Below are 20376 nucleotides of genomic sequence, written 5' to 3' on the forward strand. Positions count from 1 at the left end.
ATCATGTGTGGAAGAAGAAGAATAAGAAACCAGCAAGAAAGCATTTTGGTCTCAATCTCTCTTCTTATGTGCTTGAGTGAGCTTTCTCTTATGTGTATGGTGTGTGTTTGGCACAATAGCTCAAACAAGTCTCCCCACCACGCAATTCTTGACATCTTTTTCTCTATCCCCTTTTTTTAGCTCTCTCTCTCTCTCTCTCTCTCTCTCTCTCTCTCTCTCTCTCTCTCTCTCTCTCTCTCTCTCTCTCTCTCTCTCTCTCTCTCTCTCTCTCTCTCTCTCTCTCTCTCTCTCTCTCTCTCTCTCTCTCTCTCTCACACACGTACACACACACACACTCTCTCTCTCTCTCTCTCTCTCTCTCTAATTAACAATATTAATCACAAAGCATAATTAAAAACTAACTACAATATTTTTAAGACATCCACACTCTAATTTTGTCTCTCTTAACAAGAGTTGGACACTAAAATTCAAATAAAAATAAGCTTACTATACCCAAAATAATTTTGAAAAGAGAATGAGAAGAAAAAAATATAGAGATAGGAGTTGAAGCTTACCTCTTAGTCTTGAGAAAATGCACACATAAAATGAGTAGTTGCAAACAAAGTCTCAATTCTCAGAGCATATTTTATTACTTCTTACTCGTACACATTAAAGGATCTAGCCCTTGTTCTTATGACATTCTTAGCTATTTATTTTTTTTCATATAACTGGCATGACCATAGAAAATCTTTTATCTATTAGATTTGTGCTAGCTATCATTTCATTATCCATTTGTAAGAAAATTAGCAACTATATATGCGTGCACAAAATCATTACCCTTTACACAAAGCTATGCTAGGTCTATTAGGTCTTTCAAACCACCATTTAAAAAGAAAGAAAATACACAAAACAAAAAATAGAAATAATAGAAAATTGTGCAAATGGTATTTCTTTCTCCCAAAATTTAGTTTGCATGGAGAAATTAAGGAAAGAACCATTTGGGACACTTCAACCATTTTGATAGCATGACGTTATGACAAGTGCTAGCAAGAATAAAAAAGAGAATGTATGATGTACGTGTAAAAGTTATACAATATAAATCTTTTTTTCATTAATGATTATGTAGTGTACCTATACTATAGTATTGTTTTTAATATTCCAAGCTAATCATGAGACATAATATTGCAAGAACTAAACCTACATGGTAGTCTCACAATTCTTTAATAAAACTAAATGTTGCTCTCCTTGGTCTTGACCCCTTGCATGCCCTTTGAGCCTCTTGCTAATTACATCAATCACTTGGTATTCCTCCACCTAGCCTTTCACACTATATATGGGAGTTCATTTTCTATGTATCTTAATATTAGTATGCTTAATTTCATTTTCTTTGGTTTTGTTTTACAAATGGAGGCACGTATCCTCGTGTATGGGGTTGTAGACACCATACTCATTTGTGGTGCAATGACTTGCTTATTAGGTGAAGTACTGCAAGGGAAGGTGGAGGCATGTGATAATGAGAAAAACGTTATGCTCACTCCATGTACAATGTGTACATTATCACATGGAGATCCACATCGTTGTCCACAAAAAGCACTTCCCAAGTAGCGAGGCCCACATGCAACAACAAGACATGCTCATTAGGATTTTCTAAAATTTGTACTTAAAAGTCAAAGACAAGCTTGAATAGCTTTCAATTTACATTATATTATATGCGAGCCATGTTGAGATATCGAGCTCCACTCATGATATGCCAGGATGACCGTTGTGCATTTATGTCACCGACTTGTTAGCTGCAGATGCGGTTGGTACACCGCCCATGAATAATAGCTAGATGACAGCTATCCTTATCTACTCTAGTTTGTGGCTCAGTTAGTATGCCACCTTAGTTAGTTCAGTTTGGTTTGAGACCCATATATAGGGTTCTTCTATTTCTTTGTACTAGAGTTCTTTTTGGCTTACACAACTAAGAAGAGGAAAACTGTTTTCAGCCTCCACCTTTGTGTGTATTCCCCTATTGTGTAAGTGAGAAAGCTATAAGTGAGACTCCTTCCTTCTCTCCCACAATCTTGACATGGTATCAGAGCCTGGTTCGTGGTAAGGAGCTCAAGAAAGCAAACCAAGTTCGCGGTGTTCTGGTAAAAGGACCAGTGTTGCTTTCATTTTTTAGGTTTGGGAGCAAGTCTCTGCAGGTAGCACAGCCGAAAAGTGCAAGAGTGCATTGTCTTAGATTGAGAGACCCTTCGCGGTATAGCAAGAGGGCAGTATATGCTGCGGGAAGAGGCTTTAGCCCTCGGTTGCCCTGTTTTTTTTATTCGAGGCCATTTCGGTGCCTGTTTTGGAGGCGGAAGTTTTCCGCACGCACTCAGGAAAAGGCCTTGTTTTTTGCTGTGCGACCACTGTTCTACAGGTCGGTGAAAAGTTACTATAGAAATTGCATCGTATGCCTGTGCGCAGAGACATTAGGAGTTACAGAATCATCCTTGTTGCCTGTTAATCCAAAATCGTCACTAGGAAGTGACTGTGTGGTTAAATACCACTTTCGTCAGTTTTGCGTATTTGCCCTTGTGAGGCTGAAGCTGTGTTCTTTGCAGTGACAGAATTTTTTGCAGTGTTCTGTAATGGCGTCTGATTCTCTTTCACAGATTTCACTGAAAAGCTTGACAAGAACAACTTCCAAGCATGGAAGTTCAGAATGACGAATTTCCTTATGGAAAAAGGATATTGGGAATTCGTTGCAGGAAATGAAGAAGAACCAGTTCTTCCTGATGTTCCCAATCAACAGCAAATGCAGGCATTTAAAGGATGGTATGAGAGAGCCAGGAAAGTTATGTAATGGCTGTCTATCAGCATTTCAGACTCTATGATTGTGCATATTCAGGATGCAAGTACGCCAAAGGAGGCATGGGATACTTTGTCAAAAATGTATAGCACAAATACGCAAGCCAGGAAAATGTAGCTCAAGCAAGAGTTGCACAATGTGCAAAGAGAAAGTATGAGCATCAATGACTACCACATGAAGGTGAAGAAGATTGCAGATGCACTTGCTTCCATTGGGTCGCCAGTGGAAGATGATGATTTAGTTTCTATGACCTTGAATGGTCTAGGAAAGGATTATGCACAGTTCCGAACATCCATTTCCGTCCGTGAAAGATTTTCTAATTTTGAGGAGTTGATTGCTCTTCTAATTTCTGAGGAGCAGAGAAATGGTGGTGCATCTTCTTCAGGAGGAACTTCAAAAGAAGTTGTCTTCTACTCAAATGCTGAAAGAGGTAGAGGCAGAGGTAGAGGAGGCCGATCTGGAGGCCGTAGTAGAAATCAGAATATGCAGCAAACTCAAGAAAACCAGTCCTATGGAGGAGGACGTGGTAACTCTAGAGGCAGGGGGAGCCAAAGAGGTCGTGGTGGATGGCAAAGAGGCCAAAATGCAAACAGTAATGTTGAATGCTACTACTGTGGTAAAATGGGTCATATGGCTAAAGACTGCTATAAAAAGCAAAATGACATCATGAATGGAAAATTGCAACAAGGGAATTATGCATCTTCTAGTAGACAGGGTGATGACAGAAATGAGTTGTTTATGGTGCAGCACATGAACAATTCTGTGACAAGTGCAGAAGAAAGCAACGATGTATGGTATGTTGACTCAGGTGCATGGTATGTTGACTCAGGTGCATGGTATGTTGACTCAGGTGCATCAAACCACATGACAGGTCATGCAGAATGGATGGAGGATGCAAGGAAAATGGAAAAACCAGGATTTGTGGAGATTGGTGATGATACTGCACATCCTATTGTACAGATTGGAAAAATTCCTTTGTCTATGCAGGATGGAAAAAAGAAATACCTGTCCGATGTATTTCATGTCCCGAATATCACCAAGAATCTGGTTTCTGTTGGTCAAATGGTTGAGCAGGGCTTGTAGGTCAGATTTAATCCTCATGGATGCTTTGTTGAGGATATGAAAAATAAAGGTCGCTTGATAGCAAAAGGAAAGAAGAAGGGCAGAATGTTTACGTTGGATGCAAACATGCCTGAATTGAGTGCAGCAATGTTTGCACATGGGACCGGTGTAGTTGCAGATATTGATATCTGGCATAAACGCATTGGTCATGTTAATGTGCAGCGGCTTAAATCAATGCAGACCCAAAATATTATTGCAGGATTACTTAAATTCAAGGTTGCAGAAATGCATAAGGTATGTGAAGCCTATCAATTTGGAAAACAAGCAAGAAAACCATTTCCTAGACATGTTCAAGAGAGTAAGAAGCCGTTGGAATTAATCCACTCTGATGTGTGGACTATTAAAGCTACATCTCTTGGAGACTGTCATTATTTTGTCACTTTTATTTATGACTATAGCAGAAAAGTTTGGGTGTATTTTATGAAAAAGAAAAGTGAAGTTTTTGGGCATTTCAAAACTCTTAAAGCTATGGTTGAAAAAGAAATAGGCCTGTAAATAAAATGCCTAAGGTCAGATGGAGGGGGAGAGTACCTCTCAAAAGAGTTTGCAAGGTTCTTGCAGGAGCATGGCATAAAGCAACATACCCCACAGCAAAATGGAATTGCAAAAAGAAAAAGCACGCATATTGGAGAGGTATCTCGTGCCATGCTCAATGAAAAAGACCTGCCAGATTTTTACTGGGCTGAGGCAGTTGCTACAGCAGTCTACATAATGAACAGGACTCCCACTGCAGTAATACATGGCATGACTCTAGAGGAGAGGTATACTGGTAGGAAACCAGATATTCCTCATTTGAAAATTTTTGGTTGCATTGCCTATGTTCATGTGCTAGATGAGTTGAGATCCAAGTTGGATCCAAAAGCTGAGAAGTGCATCTTTATTGGTTACTCTCTGTAGCAAAAAGGGTATAGATGCTATAACCCTTCTACTCGTAAGTTTACAGTGAGCAGAGATGTTGTTTTTGATGAGATGAGTAGCTGGTATAAACTAGTAAATGTGATTGATAATGTAGATGCACAAAATGGTAAAATACTGCACAGAATTCACAGCAACAATCACAAGATATTAGTGGACCTAGAGCATCCTCTAGCAGTGTGCCGTGTCGTGGGGGGGTGAGGCGGGGTGGGGCGGGTCGAGCAGGGTTTTCGGAGGCGTGGTGGGGTGGCGTGGACGGAGCGGGGTTTTTCGAGGTGGGGTGGGGGGGGATGCACCGCGTCGAGGGGGGCTGCGGTGGGGTGTGGTTCACATTCTTCGCCATGGACAGGCAGATTGAGATCAGGAGAATCTTCTCAAAGCAATGCAGATAGTGGTATGCAGGTATCACGAAAAGGAAAAGAGAAGGTAGATCAGCCCATGTTTGATGTGAATGCAAGTCACTCTTATGTGGATGGTGAATCCAGTGGCTCAGAACAGAGCATTGATGATGAGTTGGGTATTCCTTCTATTGTTACACCTGGAGTAAGGAAGACGAGGGATGTTTTGAGAGTACCTGGAAGTGAACCTACTTTGCGCAGGTCTACCAGAGCTAGGTATCCTGTGGATAGGCTGAAATATGATGGATTTACAGCCATTCACTATGCATATATGGTCAAAGTGATACAAGAACCAGAACCCACTTCTTTTGAGCAAGCCATGGAAAAAGAAAAATGGGAGAAAGCCATGGATGAAGAAATGGATGCCTTGGTAGCAAATGCTACATGAAAATTTGTACCTTTGTCTAAAGATAAGAATGCAATTGGGTTTATAAGGTGAAACACAATGCAGATGGTTCTGTGAATAGATAGAAGGAAAGATTAGTAGTCAAGGGGTATACACAAACATATGGCATTGATTATGAAGAAACATTCAGTCCGGTTGCAAGGATGGCAATTGTAAGAGCAGTCATTGCTATGGCTGCATCAAAGGGATGGTCTTTACATCAGATGGATGTAAAGAATACCTTCTTGCATGGTAATTTGCAAGAAGAGGTCTATATGGAGCAGCCACCAGGTTATGTGCATGCTGTTCATCCTGAGTTTGTTTGCAGGTTGAAGAAAGCATTGTATGGCTTGAAGCAAGCACCTAGAGCATGGTCTAACAAGATAGGACATTATCTTGTCACTATTGGCTTTCAGATTTCCAAGGCTGATTTCTCACTTTATGTGAGAAAAACAGATAAAGGTATTATGCTACTTGTCATTTATGTTGATGATTTGATTATGACAGGTGACAGTGATGAAGATATCCTTCATGTGAAAATGCTATTGAAGCAAAAGTTTGAGATGAAGGATTTGGGTGAGCTGCGTTATTTCTTGGGCATTGAGGTGATTAGATCACTAAGTGGGATACGACTCTTGCAGAGGCAGTATGGATTGGACATACTGTCCAAATATGGGATGACAGGCTGTAAGCCTATTTCAATTTTTTTGGAGCAGAATGTGAAGCTGAGCGCAGATGCAGGTGAGCTTCTGGAAGACCCTACTATGTACAGACGCATAGTAGGAAGTTTGATTTATATGAATATTAATAGGCCAGATTTGAGCTATGCTGTTGGATTGGTAAGTCAGTTTATGCAAGCTCCAAGTAAACCGCATTTGGATGCGGCTAGATGCATACTCAGGTATGTGAAGTCCACATTGCAGTATGGACTACTTTATGAGACTGGGGTTGAGATACACTTGCATGGATACACTGATGTTGATTGGGCTGGTAGTATTTCTTATAGACGATCTACTAGTGGATATGTGTTCTCTTTTGGGAGTGTTGCAGTCACTTGGAGCAGCAAGAAACAGCCTTCAGTTGCCTTGTCGAGCACAGAGGTTGAGTACAGGGGCGCAGCAATGGCTGCATGTGAGGTAGCTTGGTTGCATAAGCTACTTTATGATATGCATCAGCCTACAGATGGGCCAGTTGTCATTTATTGTGACAACATGAGTAGTATACACTTGGCAAATAACCCAGTCTATCATGTTAGAACAAAGTACATTGAGGTGCATTATCACTATGTGCAGAAGAGGGTTTTACTAGGTCTTATTGATCTAGTTTATGTCAGCACAGAGGATCAGGTAGCTGACATATTTATGAAGGCATTGGGCGCAGAGAAGCTGCGCAAGTTCAGAGACCTGCTTCGTCCAATGAGGAATCAATGAAGGATGATGTTCAATGAAGCTAGGCTGATATCTCCAAGGAGCTTCCATTTATGCACCGACTTGTTAGCTTGCACCGACTTGTTAGCTTGCAGATGCGGTTGGTACACTGCCCATGAATAATAGCTAGATGACAGCTATCCTTATCTACTCTAGTTCGTGGCTCGGTTAGTATGCCAACTTAGTTAGTTGAGTTTGGTTTGAGACCCATATATAGGGTTCTTTTATTTCTTTGTACTAGAGTTCTTTTTGGCTTACACAACTAAGAAGAGGAAAACTGTTTTCAGCCTCCACCTTTGTGTATATTCCCCCATTGTGTAAGTGAGAAAGCTACAAGTGAGACTCCTTCCTTCTCTCCCACAATCTTGACAAGCCAAACTTGGCCTTTATGTAAACTCATATTTTAGTTATAATGTAAACAAGACTACAATTTATCCTTCTCTTTTATTGTCCTTTAACATATTCTTATGTCAAGAAATGATATTGTGTGTGTATTTAATACAATGTGGGTTAAGCTTGTATAAACAATGTGTAATGTGCATGCAAGGTTTAGCTACAGTTCTACAACTAGCAACTCCTTGGTTTTCTTTTTTCCCCTAGCTTATGTGTTTATTGTCGAGTAAATATATCTGTGAAATTTGCAAGCAAGCGTGTCAAGAAACGTGCAAGATATCGCATTTATTTTGCACAAAATAAACACAAATTTGGATGGGGATGTGAACATTAGCATGAAATTAGATGCACTTGCTTTCATAGTTCAAAAAATGCATCAATACATGTGCAGACATGCCTAATCCCTTGTCGTGAATAGTTGCATCCTAAACTTCAAACAAAAATACATTTAATATACCCTAAATAATTTTCAAAAGAGAAAGAGAATCAAAAATATAGAGATAGGAATGGAAGGTTACCTGTTGGTTTGAGGATAATATGACAAGATGAACTCCTACATGTGCAAAACCTCACATTAAGATGAGAGAGGGCCAAAAAAAAGTGGAAAATGAAGAAGAAGCAACCATGTAAGCTTATCTTCTCTCGAGAAAACATGTGCATAAAATGAGTAGTGGGAAATAAAGTCTCAGTTTTAACCAATTCTCGAAGCATTGGAATAGGTGCCAATATATTTTTCTAAAATTCTATCAATATAAGAATTGACTTCTATTTTAAACTTTTATTAGAATAAGCTACAATGAATACTTTAATTGCATCGAAAAGAGTGCCAAAAAATTAAATTTAAATTGACATTAGCATAGGCATTGGTAAGTTTTATCTTATCTTTTCGGTGTGTATTCTTATGCAAACACCAAAAGTGTAAATTTGGTTTCCTAATTCATAAAAAATGTTTGTTAGTATGTCATCCATCCTTGGTAGTGCTACATGGCTTGCATATTAAGATGTGCCTTTCCCACATGGAACCCACATGTGTGAATCATTATCTAAGTATTCAAGCCTTTTAAGGAAGAGAGTTTGGTTTTGATTTTACAAGCACTAGATGTGTTGGTCAAAGAATAAATGCATGTTCATGTTTTCCACACAAGCTAGACATTCCTTTACGTTCCTTGTACTTCAACATTGATGAGATTAATTGTATTACTTTTCACTTGCACATATTAAAAGATCATAGCCCTTGTTCTTATGATATTCTTAGCGATCTATTTCCTTTCCTAAACTGGGCATGACCATAGGAAATCTATTATCTATTAGATTTGTGCTAGTTATCATTTACTTATCCAGACGTAAGAAAATTAGCAAGTGTACATGCGGGTGCATGAAAGCATTGCCCTTTACAAAAAGTTATGCTAGGTATACTAGGTCATTCAAATCACCATTGAAAAAGCTATGCTAATCACGAAACCTAATATTACAAGAACCAAATCTACATGGTAATCCCACAATTTTTCAATAAAACTAAATGCCACTCTCCTCGGTCTTGACCCCTTACTTACATGCCCTTAAAGCCTCTTGTTGATTACCTCAATCACTTTTCATTTCTCCAACTAGCCTTTTATACCATATAAGAGGCCATTTTCTATGTACATTTTGATGCACATTTGGTTTGCAAAAACCATGCAATTAGTATATATCTAGGCTTGCAAACATGAAATCCCAACGTTATCTTTTAGGCGCACTATAAAATCATGCTTTGCATGAATAGCTATGACCCCATGTCCTTCATCCTCCAATATCTCCAACCACCATAGTCACCACCTTCCTACTTGCTAAAGTTTCCATGTTTTGGGGAAAATAATCTCAACAATAGCATGGTTGCATTGTGTATTGTGAAACATGGTGCCATATGTATACTAGATCCATGAGCCATAGTAGCTATCACCTTGTTCAAGCCTCATCAAATTCCAACCATACCAATAACTAAGACTAGAACTACCATAGCAATGCCCTATAATTCTCCATAGATACCTCATGCATAAAAGGTCCATGTGAATCGTGAAAGGCAAAATGGATAATTGATAATAATATTGCATATTGGAGATTCATGAGTCATCCCTTATCTCCTCATAGATGGAGACTATTCAAGTCATTGCATATTGGAGATTCATGAGTCAGTCCTTATCTCCTCATAGATGGAGACTATTTAAGAAGTTGCTATAGGTGGAAATCCTTAAAAAATGTAAGTTTATTGTAAGCAATGAATAAAAGGTTTATTTTATTTGATAAGGACATACTAAATTTATAGGATCACATTTATAGATGGTGCATTCCAATTGGAAATTGAGAAAAAAAAAATTGGTAGGTTCCTTAAGAAAAAGGGGTTATTGTATTGACTTATATGTAAGTAAATGGTTTCTTTTAATACCCTTTGAATGCATGTGATACAAATGGTTTCTTATATGTGTATCCTTGAGGTGCATGTGCAAATACATGCGTGCACGCATGTATGTGTGTAATAGTACTTACATGAGTGTCATGTTATCACTAATAGTTTTGTTGGAGAGGGGTGGCACAATGCGCGTGGGGGCAGGGGGCATATATATATTTATAGATGAGAGAGAGAGAGAGAGAGAGAGAGAGAGAGAGAGGGGGTGCGTGGGTGGTGGGTGTGGCGCGGATAATACATTGGCTTATATCATGGGGAATAGGGTGGCGCCGGGTACATGCTTCTCGTCCTCGTCCTTCTCTGCAGCAACAAACGGCTCTCTCTTCTCGTCGTCCTTGCGGCGCGTCGTCGTCTGGCTGCTGGTATTGCTGTCGTTGCATGGCAGCTGCAGCAATATTCATGATGATAATATTGGGAGGAGTGATATGGCAGGGGCGTCGCCGCTGTGCGCCTCCCCGGCCGTGTTTGCATTCGGGGACTCCCTCACAGACACGGGCAACGCGGTGCGCACCTTCAACCCCATCACCATGGAGGCCCATACGCTCCCTTACGGCTCCACCTTCTTCCAACACCCCGCCCACCGCTTCTCTGATGGTCGCATCATCATCGACCACTTGAGTAATCTCTCTCTCTCTCTCTCTCTATATATATATATATATATCTTCAACTCAATATTCTTCTAACAAGCAACATCATTTCATCCCTTACTTGTCGCCGAACTGGTTTGAGCGTCTGGACTAGAACATGGGCATGCGGGATCGAGCCTTGGATTTGACCCTCTCCCCCCATCCACACCACATCTTCCATGTTTTCAATTTCAAGTTTCAAGCCTTCTCCAAAAAGGAAAAAAGAAAGATTTGTAAAATCCAAGATTTAAACCTTCCTCTCTCCTCTCTTCTCAAGCCTTTTCTAAAATCTTTGTAGTTCATTTACATTAAACCTCTACTTTCTTTGAACTCATTTGCTCTCACATGGTCTCAATTTCACCCTCCTATCCTCTCCTCCAAATGTTCCATTGTTCGAAACATTCTTACTAGTCATGTTATGTTCCATTCACACATGTGAGGTGTTTCAATCAAAGGCTTTTTTAGAATAGAAGACGGAGATAAAAGCAAAGAATTGTGATTCTTTCATTTGCCCTCATATATCCCTTCATCTATACAATTCGAACTTCTAGATTTAAGCTAGTGGATTCATGAGCCTTATGGTCAAGAGATATACCAAATCCAATCATACAATGGATAGGCATTGGCCTCCCTATCTATGAATTGACTCATGTAATGTCCCGTTCACACAAACCAAATGTTTCAATGAAAGGCTTTGTTGGAAAAGATAAGGGAGAGAAAGGCAAAGTCTTATATATGAGTTAATGGGAACCATGTAATATCCCATTCCCATAGTTGATATGTTTGAATCAAAGGCTTGGTTAGAAAAGATGAGCTGGAGAGGGGCAAAGAGGGGCAAATACCTATGATTCTTTCATCCCTTCATATATATCTTCATTTGTACCATCAACCATTATTGGAATCAAACAACTTAAGGTAAAGAGAGATACATAGATCTCTAGATATTGATATGGATGAACATTTGCCCTTATATGTTGCATTCATAGATTTCTTCTATGAACAATTAAGAGTTTGAGCCATCAGGTTCCCTGTAAGTGATGTGTGAGTAAGAGAGAGAAGCCTATTAGTGAATAACATGGGTTATAGCAAATATGTATAGCTTGATAAAGACTTTTCAAATTACCATAAATTGAACTTCAAATTATGTGTTTATTTTCTCAATTTAGAGAGAAAGTCATGACTATGATGTTATAAGATGTTCTCTCTTGTTCAAAGAGTATGATTATGTGTTTATTCTCTCAATTTAGAGAGAAAGTCATGACTATGATGTTATAAGATGTTCTCTCTTGTCCAAAGAGTATATGTATTATTTAAGTATAAAATGCTATATTTTATTTTATATATGTAAATTATATAATCAAAATATGCTTGTGTAAGACTTATCACACCTTATTTTAGTACTTTTTTAGATGTATTAATGCTAATTAATATACTGTTACATTTTGAAAGGCTTGATATGAATGGGCTTATTTTAAATATGCATGTTTACAACATAATGATGTCTTACTATTTGAAAGGCTTGATGCAAATAATTTTGTTTTAATTATGCATTTCAAAGGCTCCACAATTATGTGTTTATACTTTAACACACTCGTTTGGCATTTATTGTACAGTGCACACTTTGGGCTTGCCCTTTTTGACTCCTTTCCTAAACTTTGTGGGATCTAACTTTTCCTATGGTGCAAATTATGCTGTGGGTAGTGCCACTACACTTAATGCATCCTTCTCTACAACCCTTGGAGCAACACCAGAGACATCATTATCACTTGAGGTTCAACTTCAATGGCATCTTTCTTTACTAGAATACATCAATGCAGGTGAGTTCTAAAAGCTTGTATATCTATGTTCTTTGATGTCATCTCGATATCATTTATCTCTTAAGAGCTTAAGAGTGTGATGCATCCATGTTTTGAGTGATTTGTTATCCTATTTGTGGGCTTAACTAACTAAGAAAATGTTTATAGTTTCAAAATATGCATTTTAAGAAGTTTTCTTCTAATTTACGTTTCTAACAATTGCAAGCTAGAAATATAGGGTACGCCTTTAGTGGATCAAGGAAACTAGTATACTACTTTTGAGAGTTTTTCACGCTTTGAGAGGAGTCCACACTTCATATGAAAAAATAATTCCATAATTTTGTTTTTAAATCCGAGGTTTTTATGGCTCTTTTCATAACTATCTTTTAGAAATAGTGTCTTAATCAAGATACATGGAATTGTGAATTTCCCTTAGGATACTTCTCAATAACAAGTAAACTACTCCAAATACCATGGTGCTCTCAAGATTCTCGATGCCTACATTAAGATATTATGGTTGTAAGGCCATTTTGCTTTCCATTCTTCCCCCACATAAAATTATGCTTTCCTTAGCCTAAGTCTATATCATTTGGCATATTTGAACTTTGATAGCTTATTAATTTGGAAATTCTTTCTAGCTCCTTATATTATCCTTGCTAATGCATTTTAAGTTCTCTCTCATCTTTATTCAATGGTCTCCTACAACTCCTCATTACTTCTATGAAAATATCCTAGGGAGGTTAGTCATAAATATATGTATATATCACGTGGGTTCAACAGAAAGGATTTTTAAAATACCATTTGTACACATCTTTTACATACATAAGGGTCCCATATAAAGGGGTTACTTACAGAGGTGTATACATATAGTGAATTATCTATGGAAAATTGAGAATGCATTGAGTATGAAATTTATCAACTCAAATATCAAGTGTATTTCTAGTCCTAGAAGGGGATGTGTTCACACATCATGGGGCTACTACATCATTTCCTCTAACAGCCAAAAATGGAATTTGGCCATCGTGTTGCAAATTTTCATGGCATAAGATAAAGCATTGTTTGAGGTGAGTACTACTGAGAAACATACACAAAATGGCATTGGACACTTCATAAACCAAAAGATTTACCAATTTTGGCATACATTTTAAAGGTTCACACCTAACTTAGAAGTGTTCTTTATTAAACTAAAAATATTCTAAATTTAATTCTAATAAAAGTTCCTCAAAGCTAATTGGTGATGTGATAAGCTGAGACACCACTTTGCTTTGGCCCTTTCGATTAGCTACCCCCTTCAATTTCCATTGAATGATATCCTAGATCATTGAGACTCATATCAAGACTATTTGGGTGCTCCTTATATACTAATGCATCAAATCATTTCCTTTGACTAAACATGTTCTCTTGACCTCATTGTGAATCTTTGAGCATGTGAATGAACTTTACTTCCTTATCAAGCCTTGAACTTGGTGGAAACTGAGTTTATTAATCATATGATAGTCAATCATGTGGATTCAATAAAAGGGATTTTTTAATTCTCCTTTTTAGAACTTTTTACATACATAAGAGTGTCAGTTAAATTCGAAGGGTATTGGGAACTTTTAATCCTCTTTTTAATACTTTCTATATATATAAGCTATCATTTAAAGGGGATATTCGCAAATTGCATAGAAAAAGGCTATGTTTTATTCATGGAAAATTCACAAATAAGGGGTTTTTTTAATAGGCCTTGAACTCACATATAGAGGGGGTATTCATAGATTGATTAGAAAAAGGGTCTATTTTATTCACGAAAATTTCACAAACACATGGTTTTTAAATAGGCCTTGAACTCATGTGATCAAGAGGGTTTATATGTAGTTAAGCCTTGAGTTTTTGCTCCTTATGGATCCACTTATCTAAGAATTATTATTTAGTCCCTCTTGCTCAACCCATCTTGGGATGAATAACAACCACTTTGAAGCTATTGTACTATTCAAGTTTCATAATCTTGTAATTTGGACAACTTTGTAATCATGATTGCCAATATGCTACCTTCATAAGAAAGCTTGGATGGTCATTTGATTATTGGGAACTTTTTTTTCATACAGTAGTAATGTATGACATGAACTAATTAGATCATACACTAATTTTTGACCTACTACCTTTGATGACCTTTCTCTAACTTGTCCAAGACTCCATTAATGAAACATGTCTTCTTGTTTTGAAGGTCCATTGGTTAATGCAGTATGCTCCTTGTAAAGTATGTACCACCTATACTTGGCTATCATAGATGATCTTACTCAATAAATAAAAAGATTAATTGAAATGTGACCAAATTGGGATCAAAGAACCATGCTCTGATACCACTTGTCATGAAATGAACTAAGAGAGAGAAAGATGAGAGAAAATGACTATTGAAGGAGAGAGAAATAATGCAAGAAGAGAGAGAAAGAAGGAAGAGGTGTGAGAAACACTAGAAGGAGGAAAATATAGAAAAGGGAAGAAGATGTCAGTCATGAAAGCTAGAGAAGAGAGATGAAACAAGAAAAGACTTACACTATATCAAAATTGGGTACAAAATGATGGGTACTTCCACCTTTTATACCCACACCCTATGTACCCTATTTCCTATCCCTTACAATTACTTTATCCATACACTTCAACAATATCTCTATTTTACTTATTTGGTACAAAATCTATATGATCCCTACTAAGAAGTTTTTGTACAATTATATCTATGTACTCATTTTGTGGCTCTAAATTGAAATCCATGATTTGTGGTAGATTTAGATGAAACATGGTTGGTTGGCGGGGGGCGGGGGGTAGTGCTATGTGAGTGAGTGAGACATAGTTTACTACTCTATATGAGTCAATTCCTACTACTCTATACGAGTCAATTCCTATGTTGATAAAACTAAAGGAAAATAGCATGGTTGGCCATTGGAAAGAGGATAGCTTTAATATTCTTCTCTCTCTTTGTGCAATGGCGTTGCTATAATAGCTTGTAGGCTCCTCATTCCTTAACCATGGATTCATCAACATGAAATCATTTATGGGCTATAAATTTTGGCCCTTTTTTCCCTTGGGCCTCATACTTTTCCTTTTGGACTATTTGGATTAATAAAAACATCAATATCTATTCCATAGTCATCTTGATGTTTCTGTGTTTGTTAAGTACATCTACACTTAAACTCTATCCTATATATGCTTATTACATCACGTTGATTGGTAACTAGTATTTGGACATTTTTCAAATTATTTTTACTTCTAGTCTCCTCATTGTTTAGGGCTAAGATTTTACATATTGTCTATTGGACTTGACACATGTTCTCCAAATATAAAAGAGTCCATGACCTTTCTTGGTTTGCATCTTTCACAATTTTAAAATTTCTCATTAATGTAACAAAGGTGATAATAAAAATTGTGTGGTGTAAAGTGCATGATGGGTAAAAGTGAAATTCTATGGGCATGAGATTGATGCAATATTTTGGTTCTCAAAATATTATGTTAAATTTTACAAGATTAAAGTATCGTGTTGTAATTTAAGGTTTTCTTCTACCATTTTCTTAAAGTTATTTTATAAATGGAAAGACGAGAATCAAATTGGGTTTGAGGAAACAAAAAGATGTCCTACACAGATCCTACCTTTCTTTTCATTTAATATGTTGCCTATACTAAGGCAAATGTGTGAACAATTATTTGCCTAGTTGCCACATGCTAAGTTCATATGGCTAGCACATCCAAACTATGTTTATGGAAAGGCCATGCCTTGAAGCAAATATACTCACTTCACATGGAAACAATGTAGTGCCAATCTTACATGTTGTTCTTTTTTCATTCTAATGCACCATTTTTTACTAAGCAATGTGCTCATGGTATTGTATTGAAGATAGTCTTTGGTAGATCCAAATGTACATGGATTGACAATGAGAGAAGTTAAAACCCTCACACATTCATAGAGGAAAAAAATGTTTTTATACTAAGACAAACGGTAGGCCTGGCCAAGTAGGAATCCTTTCATAAGCTAGAATACCATTTTACAAAAGCCCATATAAGTGAAGCCTAAAAAGTGATTATGTCATCCTTTCATAAGCGTGAATGGAACTTCACAAAATCCCATATAAGTGAAGCTTAAAAAGTGATTATTGCATCATCTTTATAGGTCTCTCATAATAAAAACAACAAGAGATCTTATCCTATCTTCATAGTATAATCCTAAAATGGCATTCATGAGATGTAACATAGGTTATCTAGTTATTATTGTATGTCCACAAATAGTAGATATGATGAATTTTACTTAATCAATGACTAACATTTTTGTCTCTTTTTTAGGACTAAATAGTATAGCCCAATTTCCCACACGTGATGTTATTGGAGATGCTATTTACTTCATAGAAATTGGTGGAAATGACATCACAAACTACATAAGATTTGACATGACATTTGAGCAAATTTTCAATTTATTACCTCTACTAATAGAGAAAGTTGATGAGGCAATTGAGGTACTTATATTACAATATACCCTCTAGTTTGGTCTAATATCTTGCAAAATATCTTGAAGATAGAATTATGCTTAATTTGATTGATTATTCCTAAGAAGACCCCTCAACATATACTAATCTTTTTATTTTGTCAATTTAGCTTTTATATGACCATGGGGCTCGAAAGTTCATATTGAGTGGCATTGGTACATTGGGTTGTAGCCCTGCAACAAAGTACTATTTGCAAAATCGATACACACTAGATGAGAAAGGATGTATTACGTTGGTCAATGAGTTGAGTCGCAATTATTCAGATTCTTTGGCAGCTCTTTCTTTAGTGAAGCAAAATATCTTGCCAAATACAAGCTTCGCATTTTTAGATCTTTACTCAGCATTTGAAGATATGATTGCAAATCCAAGCGACTATGGTAAGGGACATTAAACTATTAACCTTATTTATTTCTTTATGTTATGGGTATTGATAATTTTCTTTAGAAAAGTTAAATGTCTTCTCACCAACCTTTATAACCATATGGATGAAAATGACATTTTATGCTTTCAAATTTTCTAATTGGAATTAATGAAAATACAAGTAAGTTTGTGAAGTATTTCAAACACCATTCCCTAAAAGTACATAGCTAGTACTACTCACATCTCCTCAAACAAACATGCACATGTGCACATGCCCAAACACACACACACACGCGCACGCACACGCGCGTGCTTGCACGCACACATGCATTTTAAGGTTGTACACATACTTTTTGTAGTTTCTTATATGTTCAAATGTGTGTACCATTTATGTAACGTTTATACCTATGCATTGAGAGAATTATTGTAATTTTTGTACCTATGCATTGTAATTTGTGTAGTATTTATGTAACATTTGTAGCTATGCATTGAGAGAATGATTGTGAATTATGTGTTCAACACGTATAGTGCATCACAAGAATCATTGTGGGAACATTAAATTATTATAGTGACAAAGTATTCTACAACATGGATATTCTAATTTAGGAAATGCAAGAAAGGATTAACAAAAACATGGATATTATCTTGATATTATTTCCTAGATATGTCATTTTCTATATATATTCTTGTATTAAAAATAAAGTTGGCAACACACTTTTTACTAAATGTATCAAATAAATAATTTAAAAATAAGAACTTTCAAATTCCATGGAAAAGTTCAATCATATTTATGAGCAAAGACATAGTTTGGTCATGTAGAACCATGCAAAATGCCAATCATATTTGTGAGCAAAGACATAGTTTGGTCATGTAAAATCATGCAAGTGCCAACCTTCTTGACAAGGCAAGTTCAAAAAATTGAGCTCTAAGGAAGATCATGATGGTGTGTTGTAGGATTTGCAGATACTCTAAATGCATGTTGTGGTGCTCCAAGGTCTTCAATTGATGCAGTGAATGGTTTCCAATCTGGCTCTCGATGTGGACCCTTGTCCAGATATTGTGATAGTCCAAAAACTTTTATGGTTTGGGATGGGATTCATTTTACAGATCACACTTATCATCAAATTGTTAAACGTTTTACAGAAGGACGATTTATCTATCCTTCAAAGGCAATTTCTTCATGTGGGGATGTTTCTCCAATTGATCAACTACTTAGGTCTTAGAGAAAATGTTTCTCCAATTAGGTTGTTCATTATATCATTCATATCAATTAAAATTATTTCACATTTTTCATAATCATTGAACTTCTTTACTAGTCAAAAGTATTGATTGTTTTTCAACTTTCTCAATATCTTGTATAAGCTAGAGTTCACATGGCTACAACAGTACTAAAACCATAATTGAGAACATTTAAATTCCAAAATTAAAATCTTAGAGTGCCAAATTTACATAATTCAATTTTGAAGGATGAAAAAACTAATCTACATCTCATGTCCTTCCATGTTTTCATGGCATTGCGAATTGTTAACTACATGCACAATCAAGAAGTAAGAGTTAGAGCAAGAGGCGAATTCAAAATAGCAAGAATAGAAAAAGACCTATAAAATTTTTGGAGGTAAGCAAAAGCGCAAATACGACAAAAAATATGCATATATTGAAGCAATTGTATACTTGAGTGACCAAAAAAAATAGGATTTTTAAATTATTTTTTGAGTGTGCAATTAAAGTGCACAAGAGGAATGAATCATGAAAAAATTTAAAGACTACCAAATAGGTAACCAAAGACCTAAGAAACATGTATCAGTGATTTTAGCACCATAGGCGCTGCCCATAAGTCAAGCCCTGCCCACTTGTAAGAAAAAAAAGAAAAGGAAGGAATCCATATTTAAGTGGAGAATATCTTAGTATAAGGCACCCCAAAGTGTGCAAAAATAAAAAAGGCTTATCTTCTTCTTTTGCTTCTCATCACATTCTTTGTTGCTCTTCTCCTCTCCTAAGAATCTCCTGTGTCTATGTGTTGAATGCAAGCTTGGGAGAGAGGTTTTATGTATGAATGGAATAGCTTAATCTCTCCTTTGTGATAGTCATCTTGGCTACAAGACACCTCCAATCCATCTTCTTGCTTCCTTGAGCTCTACTTTGGTTTGTGAAATACATGGGTAGAGACTATTGTAACAGGAATATGACTTGAGAAGTGGGTGACAGGGAAAAGAATAGGGAGAGAGAGAGAGAGAGAGAGAGAGAGAGAGAGAGAGAGAGAGAGAGAGGTTGTAGTTGCACACATTGGAGGTTCGAGCATAGCAACTCCCTCTTTCATGGAACTCATGGAGTCGAGATCAGCAAATCCTAGTGGTAGCAAGCATAGTGGGATCAATGGAGCATGGAAGACTCATTGACATCCTAGACTACAAACACCAATGAGATTTCTCTTATTCCATCTACTATTTGATAGCCATCTATTCTCTTTTGAAACTGGGGGACGGAACTAGCTTGTGAGATTCATAGGGAGTGGAAACCATGGAAGGAGTTGTAGTATGAGAGGCTATGAGAATATCAATTAAAGAGAGCACATGACTAATATGTGTACTTCCATTTAGGTCCAGCACATTGGTAAAGTGACCTACATTTAGGTCCAGCACATGACTAATATGTGTACTTCCATTTAGGTCTAGCACATTGGTAAAGTGACCTACATTTTGGTTCTGTTGCTAGGATATGACAAAATCTCTTTGCTATAGCAAGATGGGTCTTCTCACCATGATTAGTTTGATGTAGAAACATTGCACATCTTAGTTTAGGAAGATGAGTTGCGAACATTGTTTGTTTTCCTTGAATAGGTTATGATCTTAGATGAGACTAATTAAATTAAGAAACTCTCTTTCTAATTGATAAAACACTAGAAAATACACACAAAAAAAGTATCACTAATTACCGATAAGCATCATTACTTGCATCTTATGAACTGTCAAGTATTTTTGAGTGGTAGTGTGCTTCATGATGTGATAAATCAGAAAAAATTCAAGTATTTTTTTATTATTTACTTATTTTCACCTATTTTTATCATGGGAATACTAAGCATGACATGGGATAAGTCCTTGGCCGCGACTAGGTAGATGCAATCTACATTTAGGTGGTAGTAAACATGATGTGTATGCACATTGTTGTGACCAATTATTGAAGTG

The 20376-nt window shown here is 36.8% G+C and overlaps 1 protein-coding gene across 1 annotated transcript; it reads left to right on the plus strand.

Annotated features, from left to right (window-relative positions):
- Positions 1 to 10084: 10084 nt before the first annotated feature.
- LOC148019919 (GDSL esterase/lipase At1g28610-like) lies at positions 10085 to 18501 on the plus strand. Its single transcript, XM_087700129.1, has 5 exons — positions 10085 to 10519; positions 12141 to 12344; positions 16635 to 16804; positions 16944 to 17211; positions 18149 to 18501. Exons 1-5 carry the CDS (start codon positions 10153 to 10155, stop codon positions 18415 to 18417), a joined length of 1278 nt encoding a protein of 425 aa, XP_087556255.1. The 5' UTR covers positions 10085 to 10152; the 3' UTR covers positions 18418 to 18501.
- The last annotated feature ends 1875 nt before the right edge of the window (positions 18502 to 20376 follow it).

This window comes from Lygodium microphyllum, chromosome 19, assembly GCF_053477565.2.
Source record: "Lygodium microphyllum isolate KBCC chromosome 19, Lygodium_microphyllum_v1.1.10, whole genome shotgun sequence".
NCBI classification, from domain to species: Eukaryota; Viridiplantae; Streptophyta; class Polypodiopsida; order Schizaeales; family Lygodiaceae; genus Lygodium; species Lygodium microphyllum.

What these genes read in the sequence shown, in the direction of transcription:
- LOC148019919 (XM_087700129.1), top strand. Translation starts at nt 10,153, where the DNA reads ATGGGGAATAGGGTGGCGCCGGGTACATGCTTCTCGTCCTCGTCCTTC. An exon ending in AAGTTGATGAGGCAATTGAG is followed by an intron (nt 16,805 to 16,943) that starts GTACTTATATTA and finishes TTGTCAATTTAG; the next exon opens with CTTTTATATGACCATGGGGC. An exon ending in TGCAAATCCAAGCGACTATG is followed by an intron (nt 17,212 to 18,148) that starts GTAAGGGACATT and finishes GGTGTGTTGTAG; the next exon opens with GATTTGCAGATACTCTAAAT.